Source organism: Gymnoscopelus microlampas, assembly GCF_963454915.1.
Source record: "Gymnoscopelus microlampas genome assembly, chromosome: 13".
Lineage (NCBI taxonomy): Eukaryota > Metazoa > Chordata > Actinopteri > Myctophiformes > Myctophidae > Gymnoscopelus > Gymnoscopelus microlampas.
Genome location: NC_139950.1, coordinates 7,134,495 through 7,152,900, shown reverse-complemented (window position 1 = coordinate 7,152,900; position 18,406 = coordinate 7,134,495). Strand labels below are relative to the sequence as shown.

The window sequence follows — 18,406 nt, the reverse complement described above, 5'->3', positions numbered from 1 at the left end:
AACACTCTAAAGCAGGGGTCTTCAACGTTTTCAGGCCAAGGACCCCCTAGCTGAGAGAGAGATGGCGCAGGGACCCCCTCTATATTGTATAAAATTGCGTTACAGATTAAACTTTTTTGTTTACTTGGTCTGCTCTTTTTTCCCCTCTACACCTATTACGTCTTTGCCAGAGCTTGTAGATCTGCTATTTTTGGCTAAAGTTCTCCTCAGAATAGGGATGCTAGGGTTCAAGTGGTTAAGGTAAAAAAAAAAATCATATCACGCAAAGATTTAGCGGACCCCCTGTAGTAACTCTGAGGACCCCCTAGGGGTCCCGGACCTCCTGTTGAAGACCCCTGCTCTAAAGACTTTCATGTGTTCCTTGAACCAGAAAAGTTTGAGAACCACTGATATAGAGTTGTGTTGTTCAGCTGCTTGGCACTCAGCCTTTTCCCTCCAGGTGTCTACTCTGGTAGTGTTTTGTTTGGTGTTTTTCAGCACCCTCTTGTGGACCAATAGGCTCTATGCACAGCAGCCATATTGGAAGGAAATTGGGCCTCTTCCTTACTTCCTTCACAGGTGTTACCAATGATGCTAATGAAGGCTCTGTTCCATTTGGTGTAGCACAGTGGTTCTCAAACGTTTTACTTTCAAGGACCCACTTTAACTCTGAGAGTGTACAAATGGAACCAAATGGACCCTTTACGGGTCCATTTGGTTCCATTTGTACACTGTCAGAGTTACACACCCGTAAGGGGCCATTTGGAACCCTCTCAAGGAACCATGAGGGTCCCTGGACCACACTTTGAGACCCACTGGTGTTTCCAGTGAGCCAACATGCACACTATCAGCACCCTGACTCTGTTTGAACAGAATGGAACATTTTCAACTGATTAGTTTTTCTGTTGTATTGCAGGGCATCCTTCTGGAACACAGAGAGAAGGAGTTTGGGAATAAAGTGGAAAATGCTGATGTTTTAGAGGCTGTCAAGAAAATTGTGCCAGTGAAATAGCTAATTTTTTTTCATATTGGATAAAGCTCAGTGATATTATATTTAGATTAAAACTTGTATGAAAAAGAGACTTGGACACAGTTGTTTGCTGCTTACCTACACGTGTTGTTTACTAATCTCCTCAGATGTTTTGGCATGATCGTTTGCGATTACCTGTGCTGTAATGTTCCCATTTATACCAATAGTCATGACATGTTTTACATTGTTAAGTTATTGAGTTGTAGTCTCTGTCCATTTTTGAAATACTACCAGCAATAATGTGAATGTTTTAGGCTACTCAGGTGATCTCCGCTGTGTTGTTTTTGTTGAATATCGCTTTACGCTTGGGCTACTTTAACTTTACGCAGATAAAAGGCTGTTTGTAGCAAATAAATTAGAGGCAGTTAGAATGCACGACAGAGCAAATTATTATTATTATTATTTCAACATTGCTTACTTAACTGTACTTGCGTGTTAGCATCCAGAAGCTAAGAGTATGTTTAAAAACACTTGTAAAACAAAGGGGAAAACTTGAAGTCAGAACCTGTGTGAGGACAGTTTAACTTTTACATTGACCGAGCCAAATCAGTCTGACAAAATGTTGGAGTCTATATTTGATTTACATTACTGTGTTGTACTGAAGTCACGGATATTAACAACGATGTAGTATCTGTCTGTTTTATAGTGCCCGTCCTATGCGTATGTATTCTCAAAGTGGCATACAGGGACCAGAGGGGGTTCAAAATAGACCCTCACAGGTCTGTTAACTCTTGAGAGTATACAGATGGAACCAAATGGACCCTTACGGTCCATTTGGTTCCATCTGTATACTCTCAAGAGTTATGGGGGTCTGTCGAATTGAAAAAGTTTGAGTCTAATCCCAGATGTGTGGTGTGGTTTACCTACTCGGGTAACCAAGCTTGCCTCCAACATCTCAGATGTGCAGTGTGGTTTGTGTGTGTGCGTTAATGACGACCTGACTCTTAACTCCTATTAGGACAGGAGCAGGTTCGATGCTCAGACATACACGGACTCGCCTGCTACTGTTGTGTTGGTGGGTGTTCTTGGTTTTCTTGAAGTCGGTGACTGCTTGAAAGTTTGTACAGCACAGTATGAGACGTGTGTCTAATGTGAACGTGTATTAAATGAATGCAGAGCACAATAAATTCTAGGAACCTCATCACACGGTGTTCTTATTTTTCAAAGGAAAGCCGAGAGATCTTGGACTAGGGCTGCAACTATTGATAATTCTTTCAGCGATTATTCCATCGATTATCAGCGATTATTCCATCGATTTAGATCGATGTGAAGAAATTGTATATTCAACTACATCTAATAGTCTTGATTTGTCATACAAAAATGGCCTTAAGTATTTGTGCTTAAGGCCAAAATGTGCTTAAGTATTTTGTTGTCAAGTCTCTTCCAAGCCTTCGTAGCACAGTAGGAATGTCAATGATTTGTAAGCAGAAAGGTTCCTGGTTTGATAACATTGCTTGCATACAGCGCCCCCAAGAGACAGGGCAGCGATACACATGCTAATGGAAGATGTAGGTTTGGTTGATGTATGGCGTCTGGTTAATCCTTGTGAAAGGGAATACACGTTCTATAGCCACTGTCACCAAACTCATACTAGAATCGATTATTATTTAATTTCCAAATCCATTATAAAAGATGTAATTGATAGTAAAATTGTCACAATAGCATTATCAGACCATGCATTGGTTGAACTTGACGTTGACCTGAACACTGAGACTGGTGAAAAGGGGAGATGGAGAATGAATACTATGTTACTGCAAGATGACATATTCAGTGTTAAATTGGCTGAGGAATTGACGTCTTTTTTTTTAATTAATTTTGGGTCAACCGAAAGGTGAAACTTGAAGGTGAAATTGGTGCATTAGAAAAAGATTTGGCAGAACATTATACTGAAGATGTATATCAAGAACTATGCAAATATAAATTTCAATTGAATGGGATGTATAATAAGAATATGCATTATTTAGGCTGAGGACAAATTTTTATGAAGTGGGAGAGAAGACTGGCAAACTCCTGTCTCGACAATTAAAACAAAAAGAGAATAATAGTGTTATTCATGCAATTAAAAAGGGAGATAATATAGTATCATCATCTAAAGAAATCAACCAGGTATTTCAACAGTTTTATGAAAATGTATATACATCTACCTCTAACCACCAGCAGAGGGAGCTAGAAGACTTTCTCTCTAGGATAAATCTGCCCACTATGACCACACATCAAGCTGAGTCTCTGGATGCACCTGTTACTGAAAAGGAGGTCAGAATTGCTATTGCAATAATGAAAATGGGTAAGTCACCGGGTTTGGATGGTTTTCCCATTGAATATTATAAAAAATGTATAGATATATTGGCCCCTATTTTGACTAAAGTATATTCCGAAGCATTTAATTTGGAAACATTGCCAAGCACTTTTAAGGAAGCACTAATAACCTTGATTCCTAAGAAAGACAGGGACACCACAGACCCGTCAAACTATAGACCTTTAAGTTTAATTAATGTAGATTGTAAATTATAGACCAAAATACTAGCCTTACGGCTGGACAAAGTACTACCAGACATTGTCCAGGCTGACCAAGTAGGTTTTAAACACATTGGCTGCCATCTTTTTTCTTTTTTTTTTCTACAGTAGACTGCCAGACTTTTTCAATGAAAAAAAAAAAAGTACTCAGGAGCTGAGATACAGAATTTTTAAGTTTTAAGTTACAAGGAAGTGGATGGGAGTCTAAATCTTCGGAAAATCATATCTCCTTGGTCTTTGGGTCAAAAAAAAAAAAAAAAAACTTTTATTTTGAGATTTTTGTTGTTGTTGAAAGAACGCAGATCTGCGTTCTTGGCAGCGTGCGGTCTTTTGCGCAAAAGAACGCAGATCTGCGTCCATGGCAGTTAAAGGTAGAACCTCAAGTGATAACTTGAGGAGGTTGCTACACCTCACGTGGCGGCACGTGTCGGGCGCCATACCGGTCGCCGCCTTCTCTCTGGATGCTGAGAAGGCCTTTGATAGAGCAGATTGGGGGTTCCTGTCAGCTGCCATATCACGCTTTGGTTTTGGTCAAGGTTTCAAAACTTGGTTTAATATTTTGTATAAAAACCCAAAAGCTGCAGTGATCACAAACGGTTTCATCTCCCCATTTGTCAATCTAACAAGGTCGGTGAGGCAAGGCTGTAGTCTTTCGCCGTTGTTGTTTACGATTTTCCTAGGACCCCTGGCAGCCATGATTAGAGCTAATACAGCGATAAAGGGGGTGGAGGGAGGGGGGAAAGAGCATAAGCTGATGTTGTACGCGGACAACATATTACTACTGATAACGGACCCTGCTAACTCTCTCCCTCCCTTGATGGATACTATTCGGACGTATTCAGGTTTATCTGGTTATAAGATTAACTGGAGTAAGTCTGAGGCCATGCCGATATCTAAATCATGTTACTCACATACAGTACAGTGCCTCAATTTGGCTTCAGATGGGTTCCTATCTGAATTAAATATCTAGGGGTAAAACTTACTTCAGATTTGGACAAAATTGTCAGCCATTACTGACTATGATAAAAAACAATTTGGAAAAGTGGGGTGCTCTGAAACTGTCTCTATGGGGTAAGGTGAATGTTATCAAAATGGTAGTTGCTCCCCAGTTTAATTATATTTCAACAATGCTCCCACTACATATCCCAGACAAGATTTTTAAAGAGTATGACAAAATTATTAGAGATTTTCTTTGGGAAAAAAAGAAGCCTAGAATCAAACTGAGTAAAATGTGGACGCCTAGAGATAGAGGTGGCCTTGGCTTACCGGATATGAGGACATACAATATATCCTTTGAAATAGCTAAACTGTCCAAACACTGGAGCGGGTTAAATTCAGACTTAGACTGGGTAATCATCGAGGGAAATCTGGCTTCACCATTCCGCCCAATTGCTGTTCTGTCACAGGCAGTGAGGAAAGAGCCCAATTTGAATCCTATAATTTCACACTCAAGGAGTGTATGGGGTAAAATTCATAAAGCATATAAACTGCCACATAAACAATTATACTCTTCACTTTGGAATAATCCTAAAATATGTATTGGGAAGACAAAGATACATTGGAAAAAATGGCAGACAGCAGGTGTCACTAGCATGACTGGGGTTTCTTCATCCCACACACAGCCTGAAAAACTGTCTTTTTGATCCCCAAATCAAGCGATCCTATTGGTTACTGTCTCCCCTCTGTGCTCCAGACCAACTGACACCTTCTCACCCACACAGTGGGGGGTTCCATTGTCTTCTAAATAGCTATTATTAACATTCAATTGCACTCTGCTCAGTCAGTTAGCTCACACACATTATGTTGTTGTAGGCAGGCAAAAACATTATAAAATAGTAATTTAGTTGTAATGGTAGCATATTCTGTATGTACAATCTTTATAAAAAAGGGTTAGGATAGGGTTAGCGGAGGACTTCAGTAAAATGATTCCAGTCAAGGCGTCTTGACATAAAAAAGCAGATTAAGGAATTGTTGCATTCGCCATCTTCATTTGAAAGAAAGTCTATTTTAAGGATTTTGTTCTGTTAATACATGTCTAGGAAACTAAAGTTCCCTGTGAGCTATTTGTTGAAGGTATTTTCCTTGTGGACTCTGCATGGCAGTCCCAAGACTCAAGGCCCAAAAGAGAAATTTGATGTCTACTTGGAACCTTCCATCCGCCTCCATTATAAATCTCTGAACTTTTAAAGGAGTACAATTCTAAAACTATGCAACATTTCAAAGATTCCTTTTCAGGCAAACATGTCCACAGTAAGATGAACATTTTAAAGTATGAATGAGGTTACTAGGCGTAAGTATGTAGTTGTAAGCCTGCCTTTAAATGTCCATTGCCGCATTAACAATGCATGGGGCGGTTAAAGTTAAATATCTCCAAAACTATAATTTCAAAGAAAAAATCTCAAGCATGCATGTCCACAGTAAGGTGGAATTTTTGAACTGTGAATGGAGTTTCTAGGTGAAAGTGTTTTTTTGAAGTCCCAAAACCTTCCATCCGCCTCCATTATAAATCTCTGAACTTTTAAAGGAGTACAATTCTAAAACTATACAACATTTCAAAGATTCATTTTCAGGCAAACATGTCCACAGTAAGATGAACATTTTAAAGTATGAATGAGGTTACTAGGCGTAAGTATGTAGTTGTAACCCTGCCTTTAAATGTCCTTTGCCGCATTGACCAATGGCAATGGATATAGAGCACCGAAGTGTGACGTCACTGCCAGTAGAGGGCCAGTAGAGGGCCCAAGACTCAAGACCCAAAAGAGTCTTGAGTCGAACGCATTAGATCCAAGTAGACATCAAATTTCTCTTTTGGGCCTTAAGTCCCAAGACTCAAGGCCCAAAAGAGAAATTTGATGTCTACTTGGATCTAATGCGTTCGACTCAAGACTCTTTTGGGTCTTGAGTCTTGGGACTCAAGGATCAGATAAAGGTGCAAGAGTCAGGTAATAGTTGGAAACCTGTCCTGGTTGGATTTGAACCGGTAACCTTCTGGTTGCAAGTCCTGTATCTAAACCATTGCACCACATAGGTTCTGACTTATTCTGTCAACTTAGCCTGCTAAAGTCTGTACCCTTTTCCCTTTAAATATCCATTGCTATTGACAATGCATTGGGCGCTTAAAGTTAAATATTTCAAAAACTACAAATGATTTCAAAGTAAAACATCTCAAGGATGCATGTCCACAGTGAGGTGGATTTTTTGAACTGTCAATGGAGTTTCTAGGTGAAAGTGTTTTTTTGAGGTCCCAAAATCTTCCATCCGCCTCCATTATAAATCTCTGAACTTTTAAAGGAGTACAATTCTAAAACCAGGGCTGCCAACACTCCTAGATCCCGCATGAGTCTCCTGGTTTTTGACCATGTCTCCTGACACTCTTCTGGATCGTCATTTCTTCTGGTTTTCTACTGGATTTGGTATCAAACTGACAAACTCCCAAAATTCACCTGGGGGAGGACCCCCAGACCCCCCGGTTTGGGGGTGTGGTCAGTGCATGCCATCATACAGAGATATTCACTTTTAAGTAATGAATGGTTATTATTAAAGATGGGTCTTACACTTTGTAGTGACCAAAAAAGTCACTACAAAGTACTACCAATCAACTTAAATTGCCTGAAACGTACTCCTAAGAGGTTTTTGGGGGGACGATTTTGGCCTCCACACTTAGTGATTTTTTCGAATTTAACTTTCGTTTCGGTAGTGACAAACTTTTGTTTCGGTAGTGACATAATGGTGATTTTTTTTTTACTAAGACCAGAGCTCGATGAATTTTAGGGACCAAAAAAAGAAGTCATTACAAAGTACTACCAATCAACTCTAAATTGCCTGAAACGTACTCCTAAGAGGTTTTTGGGGGGACGATTTTGGCCTCCACACTTAGTGATTTTTTCGGATTTAACTTTCGTTTCGGTAGTGACAAACTTTCGTTTCGGTAGTGACACAATGGTGAAAAAAAACTTTTACTAAGTCCAGAGCTCGATGAATATTTTAGGGACCAAACAAAAAAGACAATACAAAGTACTACCACTCAACTTTAAATTGCCTGAAACGTACTCCTAACAGGTTTTTGGGGGGACGATTTTGGCCTCCACACTTAGTGATTTTTTCAGTTTAAACTTTGGTTTCGGTAGTGACAAACTTTCGTTTCGGTAGTGACACAATGGTGAAAAAAAAATGTACTAAGTCCAGAGCTCGATGAATTTTAGGGACCAAAAAAAAAGTCACTACAAAGTACTACCAATCAACTCTAAATTGCCTGAAACGTACTCCTAACAGGTCTTTGGGGGGACGATTTTGGCCTCCACACTTAGTGATTTTTTCGGATTTAACTTTCGTTTCGGTAGTGACACAATGGTGACATTTTTTTTTACTAAGTCCAGAGATCGATGAATGTTAGGGACCAAAAGAAAAAGTCACTACAAAGTACTACCAATCAACTCTAAATTGCCTGAAACGTACTCCTAACAGTTTTTTTGGGGGAAGATTTTGGCCTCCACACTTAGTGATTTGGATTTAACTTTCGTTTCGGTAGTGGCAAACTTTCGTTTCGGTAGTGACACAATGGTGATTTTTTTTTTACTAAGTCCAGAGCTCGATGAATGTTAGGGAGCAAAAAAAAAGTCACTACAAAGTACTACCAATCAACTCTAAATTGCCTGAAACGTACTCCTAAGAGTTTTTTTAGGGGACGATTTATCCGCCTCCACGATTAGTGATTTTTTCGGATTTAACTTTCGTTTCGGTAGTGACAAACTTTCGTTTCGGTAGTGACACAATGGTGAAAAAAAAATGTACTAAGTCCAGAGTTCGATGAATTTTAGGGACCAAAAAAAAAGTCACTACAAAGTACTACCGATCAACTCTAAATTGCCTGAAACGTACTCCTAACAGGTTTTTGGGGGGACGATTTTGGCCTCCACACTTAGTGATTTTTTCGGATTTAACTTTCGTTTCGGTAGTGACAAACTTTCGTTTCGGTAGTGACACAATGGTGATTTTTTTTTGTTGACTAAGTCCAGAGCTCGATGAATGTTAGGGACCAAAAAAAAAGTCACTACAAAGTACTATCAATCAACTCTAAATTGCCTGAAACGTACTCCTAAGAGGTTTTTGGGGGGACAATTTTGGCCTTCACACTTAGTGATTTGGATTTAACTTTCGTTTCGGTTGTGACAAACTTTCGTTTCGGTAGTGACACAATGGTGAAAAATGTTTTTACTAAGTCCAGAATTTTAGGGACCAAAAAAAAAAGTCACTACAAAGTAGTACCGATCAACTCTAAATTGCCTGAAACATACTCCTAACAGGCTTTTGTGGGGACGATTTTGGCCTCCACACTTTAGTTTCGGTAGTGACAAACTTTCGTTGGGGGGACGATTTTGGCCTCGACAAACTTTCGTTTCGGTAGTGACACAATGGTGAAAAAAAAAATGTACTAAGTCCAGAGCTCGATGAATGTTAGGGACCAAAAATAAAAGTCACTACAAAGTACTACCAATCAACTCTAAATTGCCTGAAACGTACTCCTAAGAGGTTTTTGGGGGGGCGATTTTTCCGCCTCCACACTTAGTGATTTTTTCAGATTTAACTTTCCTTTCGGTAGTGCCAAACTTTCGTTTCGGTAGTGACACAATGGTGAATTTCTTTTTTAACTAAGTCCAGAGCTCGATGAATGTTAGGGACCAAAACAAAATCACTACAAATCAACTCTAAATTGCCTGAAACGTACTCCTAACAGGCTTTTGGGGGGACGATTTTGGCCTCCACACTTAGTGATTTTTTCGGATTTAACTTTCGTTTCGGTAGTGACAAACTTTCGTTTCGGTAGTGACACAATGGTGAAAAAAAGAAATGTACTAAGTCCAGAGCTCGATGAATGTTAGGGACCAAAAAAAAAAGTCACTACAAAGTACTACCAATCAACTCTAAATTGCCTGAAACGTACTCCTGAGAGGTTTTTGGGGGGACGATTTTTCCGCCTCCACACTTATTGATTTTTTCGGATTTAACTTTCGTTTCGGTAGTGACAAACTTTCGTTTCGGTAGTGACACAATGGTGAAAAATGTTTTTACTAAGTCCAGAATTTTAGGGACCAAAAAAAAAAGTCACTACAAAGTACTACCAATCAACTCTAAATTGCCTGAAACGTACTCCTAACAGGCTTTTGGGGGGACGATTTTGGCCTCCACACTTAGTGATTTTTTTGGATTTAACTTTCGTTTCGGTAGTGACAAACTTTCGTTTCAGTAGTGACACAATGGTGAAAAAAAAATGTACTAAGTCCAGAGCTCGATGAATGTTAGGGACCAAAAAAAAAAGTCACTACAAAGTACTCCCAATCAACTCTAAATTGCCTGAAACGTACTCCTAAGAGGTTTTTGGGGGCACGATTTTGGCCTCCACACTTAGTGATTTTTTCGGATTTAACTTTCGTTTCGGTAGTGACAAACTTTCGTTTCGGTAGTGACACAATGGTGACATTTTTTTTTTACTAAGTCCAGAGCTCGATGAATGTTAGGGACCAAAAAAAAAAGTCACTACAAAGTACTACCAATCAACTCTAAAATGCCTGAAACGTACTCCTAAGAGGTTTTTGGGGGGACGATTTTGGCCTCCACACTTAGTGATTTATTTGGATTTAACTTTCGTTTCGGTAGTGACACAAGGGTGTCACTACCGAAATGAAAAAAAAAAAAAAAAACGAAGTCCAGAGCTCGATGAATGTTAGGGACCAAAAAGAAAATGTTTGTCCTAAGTAGGCCGAACGTTGTAGAGTTGGAACGGAGTTTGTAGCTAAAAGCATAAAGGACTAGTTAGGGGTCAAAAAACGAGCCAAATACATAGTGACAATAACGTCAAGTGTGCTCGCTAAGTATATACTGTTAGGCACATACGTGAAATGTGTCCTCTGCACTTTATCAATTAAGAGCCTCAAATCACTCTAAGATTGCCACATTGTTGACCTGACCTGGAATCGTACCCAGGACATCCAGGACCTTTGGTTCACCAGGCAGGCCCACTGACCACTCAGCTATGGCACTCTGATTAACATCAAGTCAGAAAATGAAAGGAAACAAGAGTCTGACTATACTGAGTCAGAGTCAAGCTTTACAAAATGTAAGTTGTGTAAAAAAAAGTCTGACTATACTAAGTTGTTATTTGTTTGTTTAACTCAGGCTATACTCTACTCAGAGTCCTAAGTTTACAAAATGTACTAAAGTACAGTGAACGTCTGTGCGGTTTGTCTCCATCACTGAAAATCCCGTACATGTAAACAGATATAAAACTGCTGTCCTGTGCAGTTGGGGTAAAAAAACACAACCATTTCACTCCTAATAATACCTATTTGATTTGACATCCTGACTTGCTGCTGTGGCTGAGCCTTGAACCTGTTACCTGTGGCTCACTAGTCAGTGACTCTATCCATTCACCTACAGCTGTTTCCTTGGAATCTGTGGTTCTAAAACCTTTTGTTGTCAACCCCCCAAATTGACATGTATTTGGGCAGTGGACCCCAATGTGAAAAGTAACACAAGTTATTTGTCTTGTTTGTTGTTCAAGTCAAAGCACCAGGAAGGCTGTATGAAGGCTGTATTTCTTGGCCAACAGTTAGCTCAATGGGTTGAGACGCAGTATTCATGATCCAGAGGCCATGAGTTCAAATCCCACTGGTGTCTTTACTGTGATGCTTTCCTTTGCAGACTGGTTTCCAGAAGATCAACTGAAAGCCACCAGGAAGGCTGTACTTGTCACCCATCTATTAGCTCAATGGGTTGAGATGCAGTATACATGATCCAGAGGCCATGAGTTCAAATCCCACTGATGCCTTTCCTGTGATGCTTTCCTTTGCAGACTAACTTCTAGAAAAACAAGTTAAAACCACCAGGAAACCTGTAACTCTCAGCCAACAGCATAGCTCCACTGGTAGAGCGTCTGTCCAATAACATGACTTGACTTGACTTGAGTGGGTTCGATTCCCACTCGAGTCAAGTGTCCCCGGTAACTTGGGGCAACGGATAAATTGACTAATATCCGTAGAATAACTTGTAGGAGTGTCCTGGTTCAAATCCAGTCACCACCTTAGTAACTGAGACCGAATCTGGCCAATTCGGTCTCAGTTACTGAGATAGATAGAGGGTGTGTAGAGTAGTGGGCAGAGTAGAGAAGGGGTAGAGTAAAGAGGGAATATAGTCGGGGAGTAGTAGGAGGAGTAGGACAGAGTAGGGGGCCAGAGGAGGAGGAGTAGGAGTAGAGGCCAGAGTAGGGGGAGGAGTAGGAGTAGGGCCCAGAGCAGGGGGAGGAGTAGGGCCCAGAGTGGGGTAGAGTAGTGGGCAGAGTAGAGTAGGGGTAGAGTAAAGAGGGAATATAGTCTGGGAGTAGTGGGAGGAGTAGGACAGAGTAGGGGGAGGAGTAGGGGGCCAGAGGAGGAGGAGTAGGAGCCAGAGTAGGAATAGGGCCCAGAGTAGGGGGAGGAGTAGGAGTAGGGCCCAGAGTAGGAATAGGGCCCAGAGTAGGAGTAGGGCCCAGAGTAGGGGGAGGAGTAGGGCCCAGAGTGCGGGGAGGAGTAGGAATAGGGCCCGGAGGAGTAGGGCCCTACTCCTACTCTGGGCCCTACTCCTACTCCTCCCCCTACTCTGGGCCCTACTCCTACTCCTCCCCCTACTCTGTCCTACTCCTCCCACTACTCCCAGACTATATTCCCTCTTTACTCTACCCCTACTCTACTCTGCCCACTACTCTACACACCCTCTATCTATCTCAGTAACTGAGACCGAATTGGCCAGATTCGGTCTCAGTTACTAAGGTGGTGACTGGATTTGAACCAGGACACTCCTACAAGTTATTCTACGGATATCAGTCAATTTATCCGTTGCCCCAAGTTACCGGGGACACTTGACTTGAGTGGGAATCGAACCCACTCAAGTCAAGTCAAGTCATGTTATTGGACAGACGCTCTACCAGTTGAGCTATGCTGTTGGCTGAGAGTTAAAGGTTTCCTTGTGGTTTTAACTTGTTTTTCTAGAAGTTAGTCTGCAAAGGAAAGCATCACTAAGGATATCAGTCAATTTATCCGTTGGCCCAAGTTACCGGGGACACCTGACTCAAGTGGGAATCGAACCCACTCAAGTCAAGTCAAGTCAAGTCATGTTATTGGACAGACGCTCTACCAGTTGAGCTATGCTGTTGGCTGAGAGTTACAGGTTTCCTGGTGGTTTTAACTTGTTTTTCTAGAAGTTAGTCTGCAAAGGAAAGCATCACTAAGGATATCAGTCAATTTATCCGTTGGCCCAAGTTACCGGGGACACCTGACTCGAGTGGGAATCGAACCCACTCAAGTCAAGTCAAGTCATGTTATTGGACAGACGCTCTATCAGTTGAGCTATGCTGTTGGCTGAGAGTTACAGGTTTCCTGGTGGTTTTAACTTGTTTTTCTAGAAGTTAGTCTGCAAAGGAAAGCATCACAGGAAAGGCATCAGTGGGATTTGAACTCATGGCCTCTGGATCATGTATACTGCATCTCAACCCATTGAGCTAACAGACGGGTGACAAGTACAGCCTTCCTGGTGGCTTTCACTTAATCTTCTGGAAGCCAGTCTGCAAAGGAAAGCAACACAGTAAAGACACCAGTGGGATTTGAACTCATGGCCTCTGGAGCATGAATACTGCGTCTCAACCCATTGAGCTAACTGTTGGCCAAGAAATACAGCCTTCCTGGTGCTTTGACTTGAACAACAAACAAGACAAATAACTTTTAAAAAATGTGTTACTTTTCACATTGGGGTCCACTGCCCAAATACATGTCAATTTGGGGGGTTGACAACAAAATGTTTTAGAACCACAGATTCCAAGGAAACAGCTGGTGAATGGATAGAGTCACTGACTAGTGAGCCGCAAGTAACAGGTTCAAGGCTCAGCCACAGCAGCAAGTCAGGATGTCAAATCAAATAGGTATTATTAGGAGTGAAATGGTTGTGTTTTTTCACCCCAACTGCACAGGACAGCAGTTTTATATCTGTTTACATGTACGTGATTTTCAGTGATGGAGACAAACCGCACAGACGTTCACTGTACTTTAGTACATTTTGTAAACTTAGGACTCTGAGTAGAGTATAGCCTGACTTAAACAAACAAATAACAACTTAGTATAGTCAGACTTTTTTTTACACAACTTACATTTTGTAAAGCTTGACTCTGACTCAGTATAGTCAGACTTTTGTTTCCTTTCATTTTCTGACTTGATGTTAATCAGAGTGCCATAGCTGAGTGGTCAGTGGGCCTGCCTGGTGAACCAAAGGTCCTGGATGTCCTGGGTACGATTCCAGGTCAGGTCAACAATGTGGCAATCTTGGAGTGATTTGAGGCTGTTAGTTGATAAAGTGCAGAGTACACATTTCACGTATGTGCCTAACAAAATATACTTAGCGAGCACACTTGACGTTATTGTCACTATGTATTTGGCCCGTTTTTTGACCCCTAACTAGTCCTTCATACTTTTAGCTACAAACTCCGTTACAACTCTACAACGTTCGGCCTACTTAGGACATACATTTTCTTTTTGGTCCCTAACATTCATCGAGCTCTGGACTTCGTTTTTTTTTTTTTCGTTTCGGTAGTGACACCCTTGTCACTACCGAAACGAAGTTAAATCCGAAAAAATCACTAAGTGTGGAGGCCAAAATTGTTCCCCCAAAAACCTGTTAGGAGTACGTTTCACGCAATTTAAAGTTAATTGGTAGTACTTTGTAGTGACTTTTTTTTTGGTCCCTAACATTCATCGAGCTCTGGACTTTGTCATTTTTTTTCTCGTTTCGGTAGTGACACCATTGTGTCACTACCGAAACAAGTTAAATCCGAAAAAATCACTAAGTGTGGAGGCCAAAATTGTTCCCCCAAAAACCTGTTAGGAGTACGTTTCAGGCAATTTAAAGTTCATTGGTAGTACTTTGTAGTGACTTTTTTTTTGGTCCCTAACATTCATCGAGCTCTGGACTTAGTAATTTTTTTTTCGTTTCGGTAGTGACACCATTGTGTCACTACCGAAACGAAAGTTAAATCCAAAAAAATCACTAAGTGTGGAGGCCAAAATTGTTCCCCCAAAAACCTGTTAGGAGTACGTTTCAGGCAATTTAAAGTTGATTGGTAGTACTATGTAGTGACTTTTTTTTTGGTCCCTAACATTCATCGAGCTCTGGACTTCGTAATTTGTTTTTCGTTTCGGTAGTGACACCATTGTGTCACTACCGAAACGAAGTTAAATCCGAAAAAATCACTAAGTGTGGAGGCCAAAATTGTTCCCCCAAAAACCTGTTAGGAGTACGTTTCAGGCAATTGAAAGTTGATTGGTAGTACTTTGTAGTGACTTTTTTTTTGGTCCCTAACATTCATCGAGCTCTGGACTTTTTTTCCGTTTCGGTAGTGACACCATTGTGTCACTACCGAAACGAAGTTAAATCCGAAAAATTCACTAAATGTGGAGGCCAAAATTGTTCCCCCAAAAACCTGTTAGGAGTATGTTTCACGCAATTTAAAGTTAATTGGTAGTACTTTGTAGTGACTTTTTTTTTTGGTCCCTAACATTCATCGAGCTCTGGACTTCGTAATTTTTTTTTCTCGTTTCGGTAGTGACACCATTGTGTCACTACCGAAACGAAGTTAAATCCGAAAAAATCACTAAGTGTGGAGGCCAAAATTGTTCCCCCAAAAACCTGTTAGGAGTACTTTTCAGGCAATTTAAAGTTCATTGGTAGTACTTTGTAGTGACTTTTTTTTTGGTCCCTAACATTCATCGAGCTCTGGACTTAGTAATTTTTTTTTAGTTTCGGTAGTGACACCATTGTGTCACTACCGAAACGAAACTTAAATCCGAAAAAATCACTAAGTGTGGAGGCCAAAATTGTTCCCCCAAAAACCTGTTAGGAGTACGTTTCAGGCAATTTAAAGTTGATTGGTAGTACTATGTAGTGACTTTTTTTTTGGTCCATAACATTCATCGAGCTCTGGACTTCGTAATTTTTTTTTCGTTTCGGTAGTGACACCCTTGTGTCACTACCGAAACGAAGTTAAATCCGAAAAAATCACTAAGTGTGGAGGCCAAAATTGTTTCCCCAAAAACCTGTTAGGAGTATGTTTCAGGCAATTTAAAGTTAATTGGTAGTACTTTGTAGTGACTTTTTTTTTGGTCCCTAACATTCATCGAGCTCTGGAATTCGTAATTTTTTTTTCGTTTCGGTAGTGACACACTTGTGTCACTACCGAAACGAAAGTTAAATCCGAAAAAATCACTAAGTGTGGAGGCCAAAATTGTTCCCCCAAAAACCTGTTAGGAGTACGTTTCAGGCAATTTAAAGTTGATTGGTAGTACTATGTAGTGACTTTTTTTTTGCTCCCTAACATTCATCGAGCTCTGGACTTCGTAATTTTGTTTTTGTTTCGGTAGTGACACCCTTGTGTCACTACCGAAACGAAGTTAAATCCGAAAAAATCACTAAGTGTGGAGGCCAAAATTGTTCCCCCAAAAACCTGTTAGGAGTACTTTTCAGGCAATTTAAATGTGATTGGTAGTACTTTGTAGTGACTTTTTTGTTGGTCCCTAACATTCATCGAGCTCTGGACTTAGTAATTTTTTTTTCATTTCGGTAGTGACACCATTGTGTCACTACCGAAACGAAAGTTAAATCCGAAAAAATCACTAAGTGTGGAGGCCAAAATTGTTCCCCCAAAAACCTGTTAGGAGTACGTTTCAGGCAATTTAAAGTTGATTGGTAGTACTATGTAGTGACTTTTTTTTTGGTCCCTAACATTCATCGAGCTCTGGACTTCGTAATTTTGTTTTCGTTTCGGTAGTGACACCCTTGTGTCACTACCGAAACGAAGTTAAATCCGAAAAAATCACTAAGTGTGGAGGCCAAAATTGTTCCCCCAAAAACCTGTTAGGAGTACGTTTCAGGCAATTTAAAGTTAATTGGTAGTACTTTGTAGTGACTTTTTTTTGGTCCCCAACTTTCATCGAGCTCTGGACTTCGTAATTTTGTTTTTGTTTCGGTAGTGACACCCTTGTGTCACTACCGAAACGAAGTTAAATCCGAAAAAATCACTAAGTGTGGAGGCCAAAATTGTTCCCCCAAAAACCTGTTAGGAGTAAGTTTCAGGCAATTTAAAGTTGATTGGTAGTACTATGTAGTGACTTTTTTTTTGGTCCCTAACATTCATCGAGCTCTGGACTTCGTAATTTTTTTTTCGTTTCGGTAGTGACACCCTTGTGTCACTACCGAAACGAAGTTAAATCCGAAAAAATCACTAAGTGTGGAGGCCAAAATTGTTTCCCCAAAAACCTGTTAGGAGTATGTTTCAGGCAATTTAAAGTTAATTGGTAGTACTTTGTAGTGACTTTTTTTTTGGTCCCTAACATTCATCGAGCTCTGGAATTCGTAATTTTTTTTTCGTTTCGGTAGTGACACACTTGTGTCACTACCGAAACGAAAGTTAAATCCGAAAAAATCACTAAGTGTGGAGGCCAAAATTGTTCCCCCAAAAACCTGTTAGGAGTACGTTTCAGGCAATTTAAAGTTGATTGGTAGTACTATGTAGTGACTTTTTTTTTGGTCCCTAACATTCATCGAGCTCTGGACTTCGTAATTTTGTTTTCGTTTCGGTAGTGACACCCTTGTGTCACTACCGAAATGAAGTTAAATCCGAAAAAATCACTAAGTGTGGAGGCCAAAATTGTTCCCCCAAAAACCTGTTAGGAGTACGTTTCAGGCAATTTAAAGTTAATTGGTAGTACTTTGTAGTGACTTTTTTTTGGTCCCTAACATTCATCGAGCTCTGGACTTCGTAATTTTTTTTTTGTTTCGGTAGTGACACCCTTGTGTCACTACCGAAACGAAGTTAAATCCGAAAAAATCAGTAAGTGTGGAGGCCAAAATGTTTCCCCCAAAAACCTGTTAGGAGTACTTCTCAGGCAATTTAAAGTTGATTGGTAGTACTTTGTAGTGACTTTTTTTTGGTCCCTAACATTCATCGAGCTTTGGACTTAGTAAAACATTTTTCGTTTCGGTAGTGACACCATTGTGTCACTACCGAAACAAAGTTAAATCCGAAAAAATCACTAAGTGTGGAGGCCAAAATTGTTCCCCCAAAAACCTGTTAGGAGTACGTTTCAGGCAATTTAAAGTTAATTGGTAGTACTTTGTAGTGACTTTTTTTTTGGTCCCTAACATTCATCGAACTCTGGAATTCGTTTTTTTTTTTTTCGTTTCGGTAGTGACACACTTGTGTCACTACCGAAACGAAGTTAAATCCGAAAAAATCATTAAGTGTGGAGGCCAAAATTGTTCCCCCAAAAACCTGTTAGGAGTACGTTTCAGGCAATTTAAAGTTAATTGGTAGTACTTTGTAGTGACTTTTTTTTTGGTCCCTAACATTCATCGAGCTCTGGACTTCGTATTTTTTTTTTCGTTTCGGTAGTGACACCCTTGTGTCACTACCGAAACAAAGTTAAATCCGAAAAAATCAGTAAGTGTGGAGGCCAAAATGTTTCCCCCAAAAACCTGTTAGGAGTACTTTTCAGGCAATTTAAAGTTGATTGGTAGTACTTTGTAGTGACTTTTTTTTTGGTCCCTAACATTCATCGAGCTCTGGACTTAGTCATTTTTTTTTCGTTTCGGTAGTGACACCATTGTGTCACTACCGAAACGAAGTTAAATCCGAAAAAATCACTAAGTGTGGAGGCCAAAATTGTTCCCCCAAAAACCTGTTAGGTGTACATTTCAGGCAATTTAAAGTTGATTGGTAGTACTTTGTAGTGACTTTTTTTTTGGTCCCTAACATTCATCGAGCTCTGGACTTAGTCATTTTTTTTTCGTTTCGGTAGTGACACCATTGTG

The 18,406-nt window shown here is 40.3% G+C and overlaps 1 protein-coding gene across 4 annotated transcripts in view; it reads left to right on the top strand.

Annotated features, from left to right (window-relative positions):
• selenou1a (selenoprotein U 1a) overlaps positions 1-18,406 on the top strand; it is a 310,703-nt gene that overhangs the window by 18,273 nt on the left and 274,024 nt on the right. For 3 of the 4 annotated variants that reach the window (XM_084075785.1, XM_084075784.1, XM_084075783.1), the window contains exon 6: positions 896-2,150. In XM_084075785.1, the coding sequence (XP_083931911.1) occupies positions 896-991 (96 nt within the window). In that variant the 3' untranslated portion in view covers positions 992-2,150. Of the gene's footprint in view, positions 1-895; positions 2,151-18,406 lie in introns of those variants that run through there. The other variant, XR_014602051.1, reaches the window with a different exon arrangement.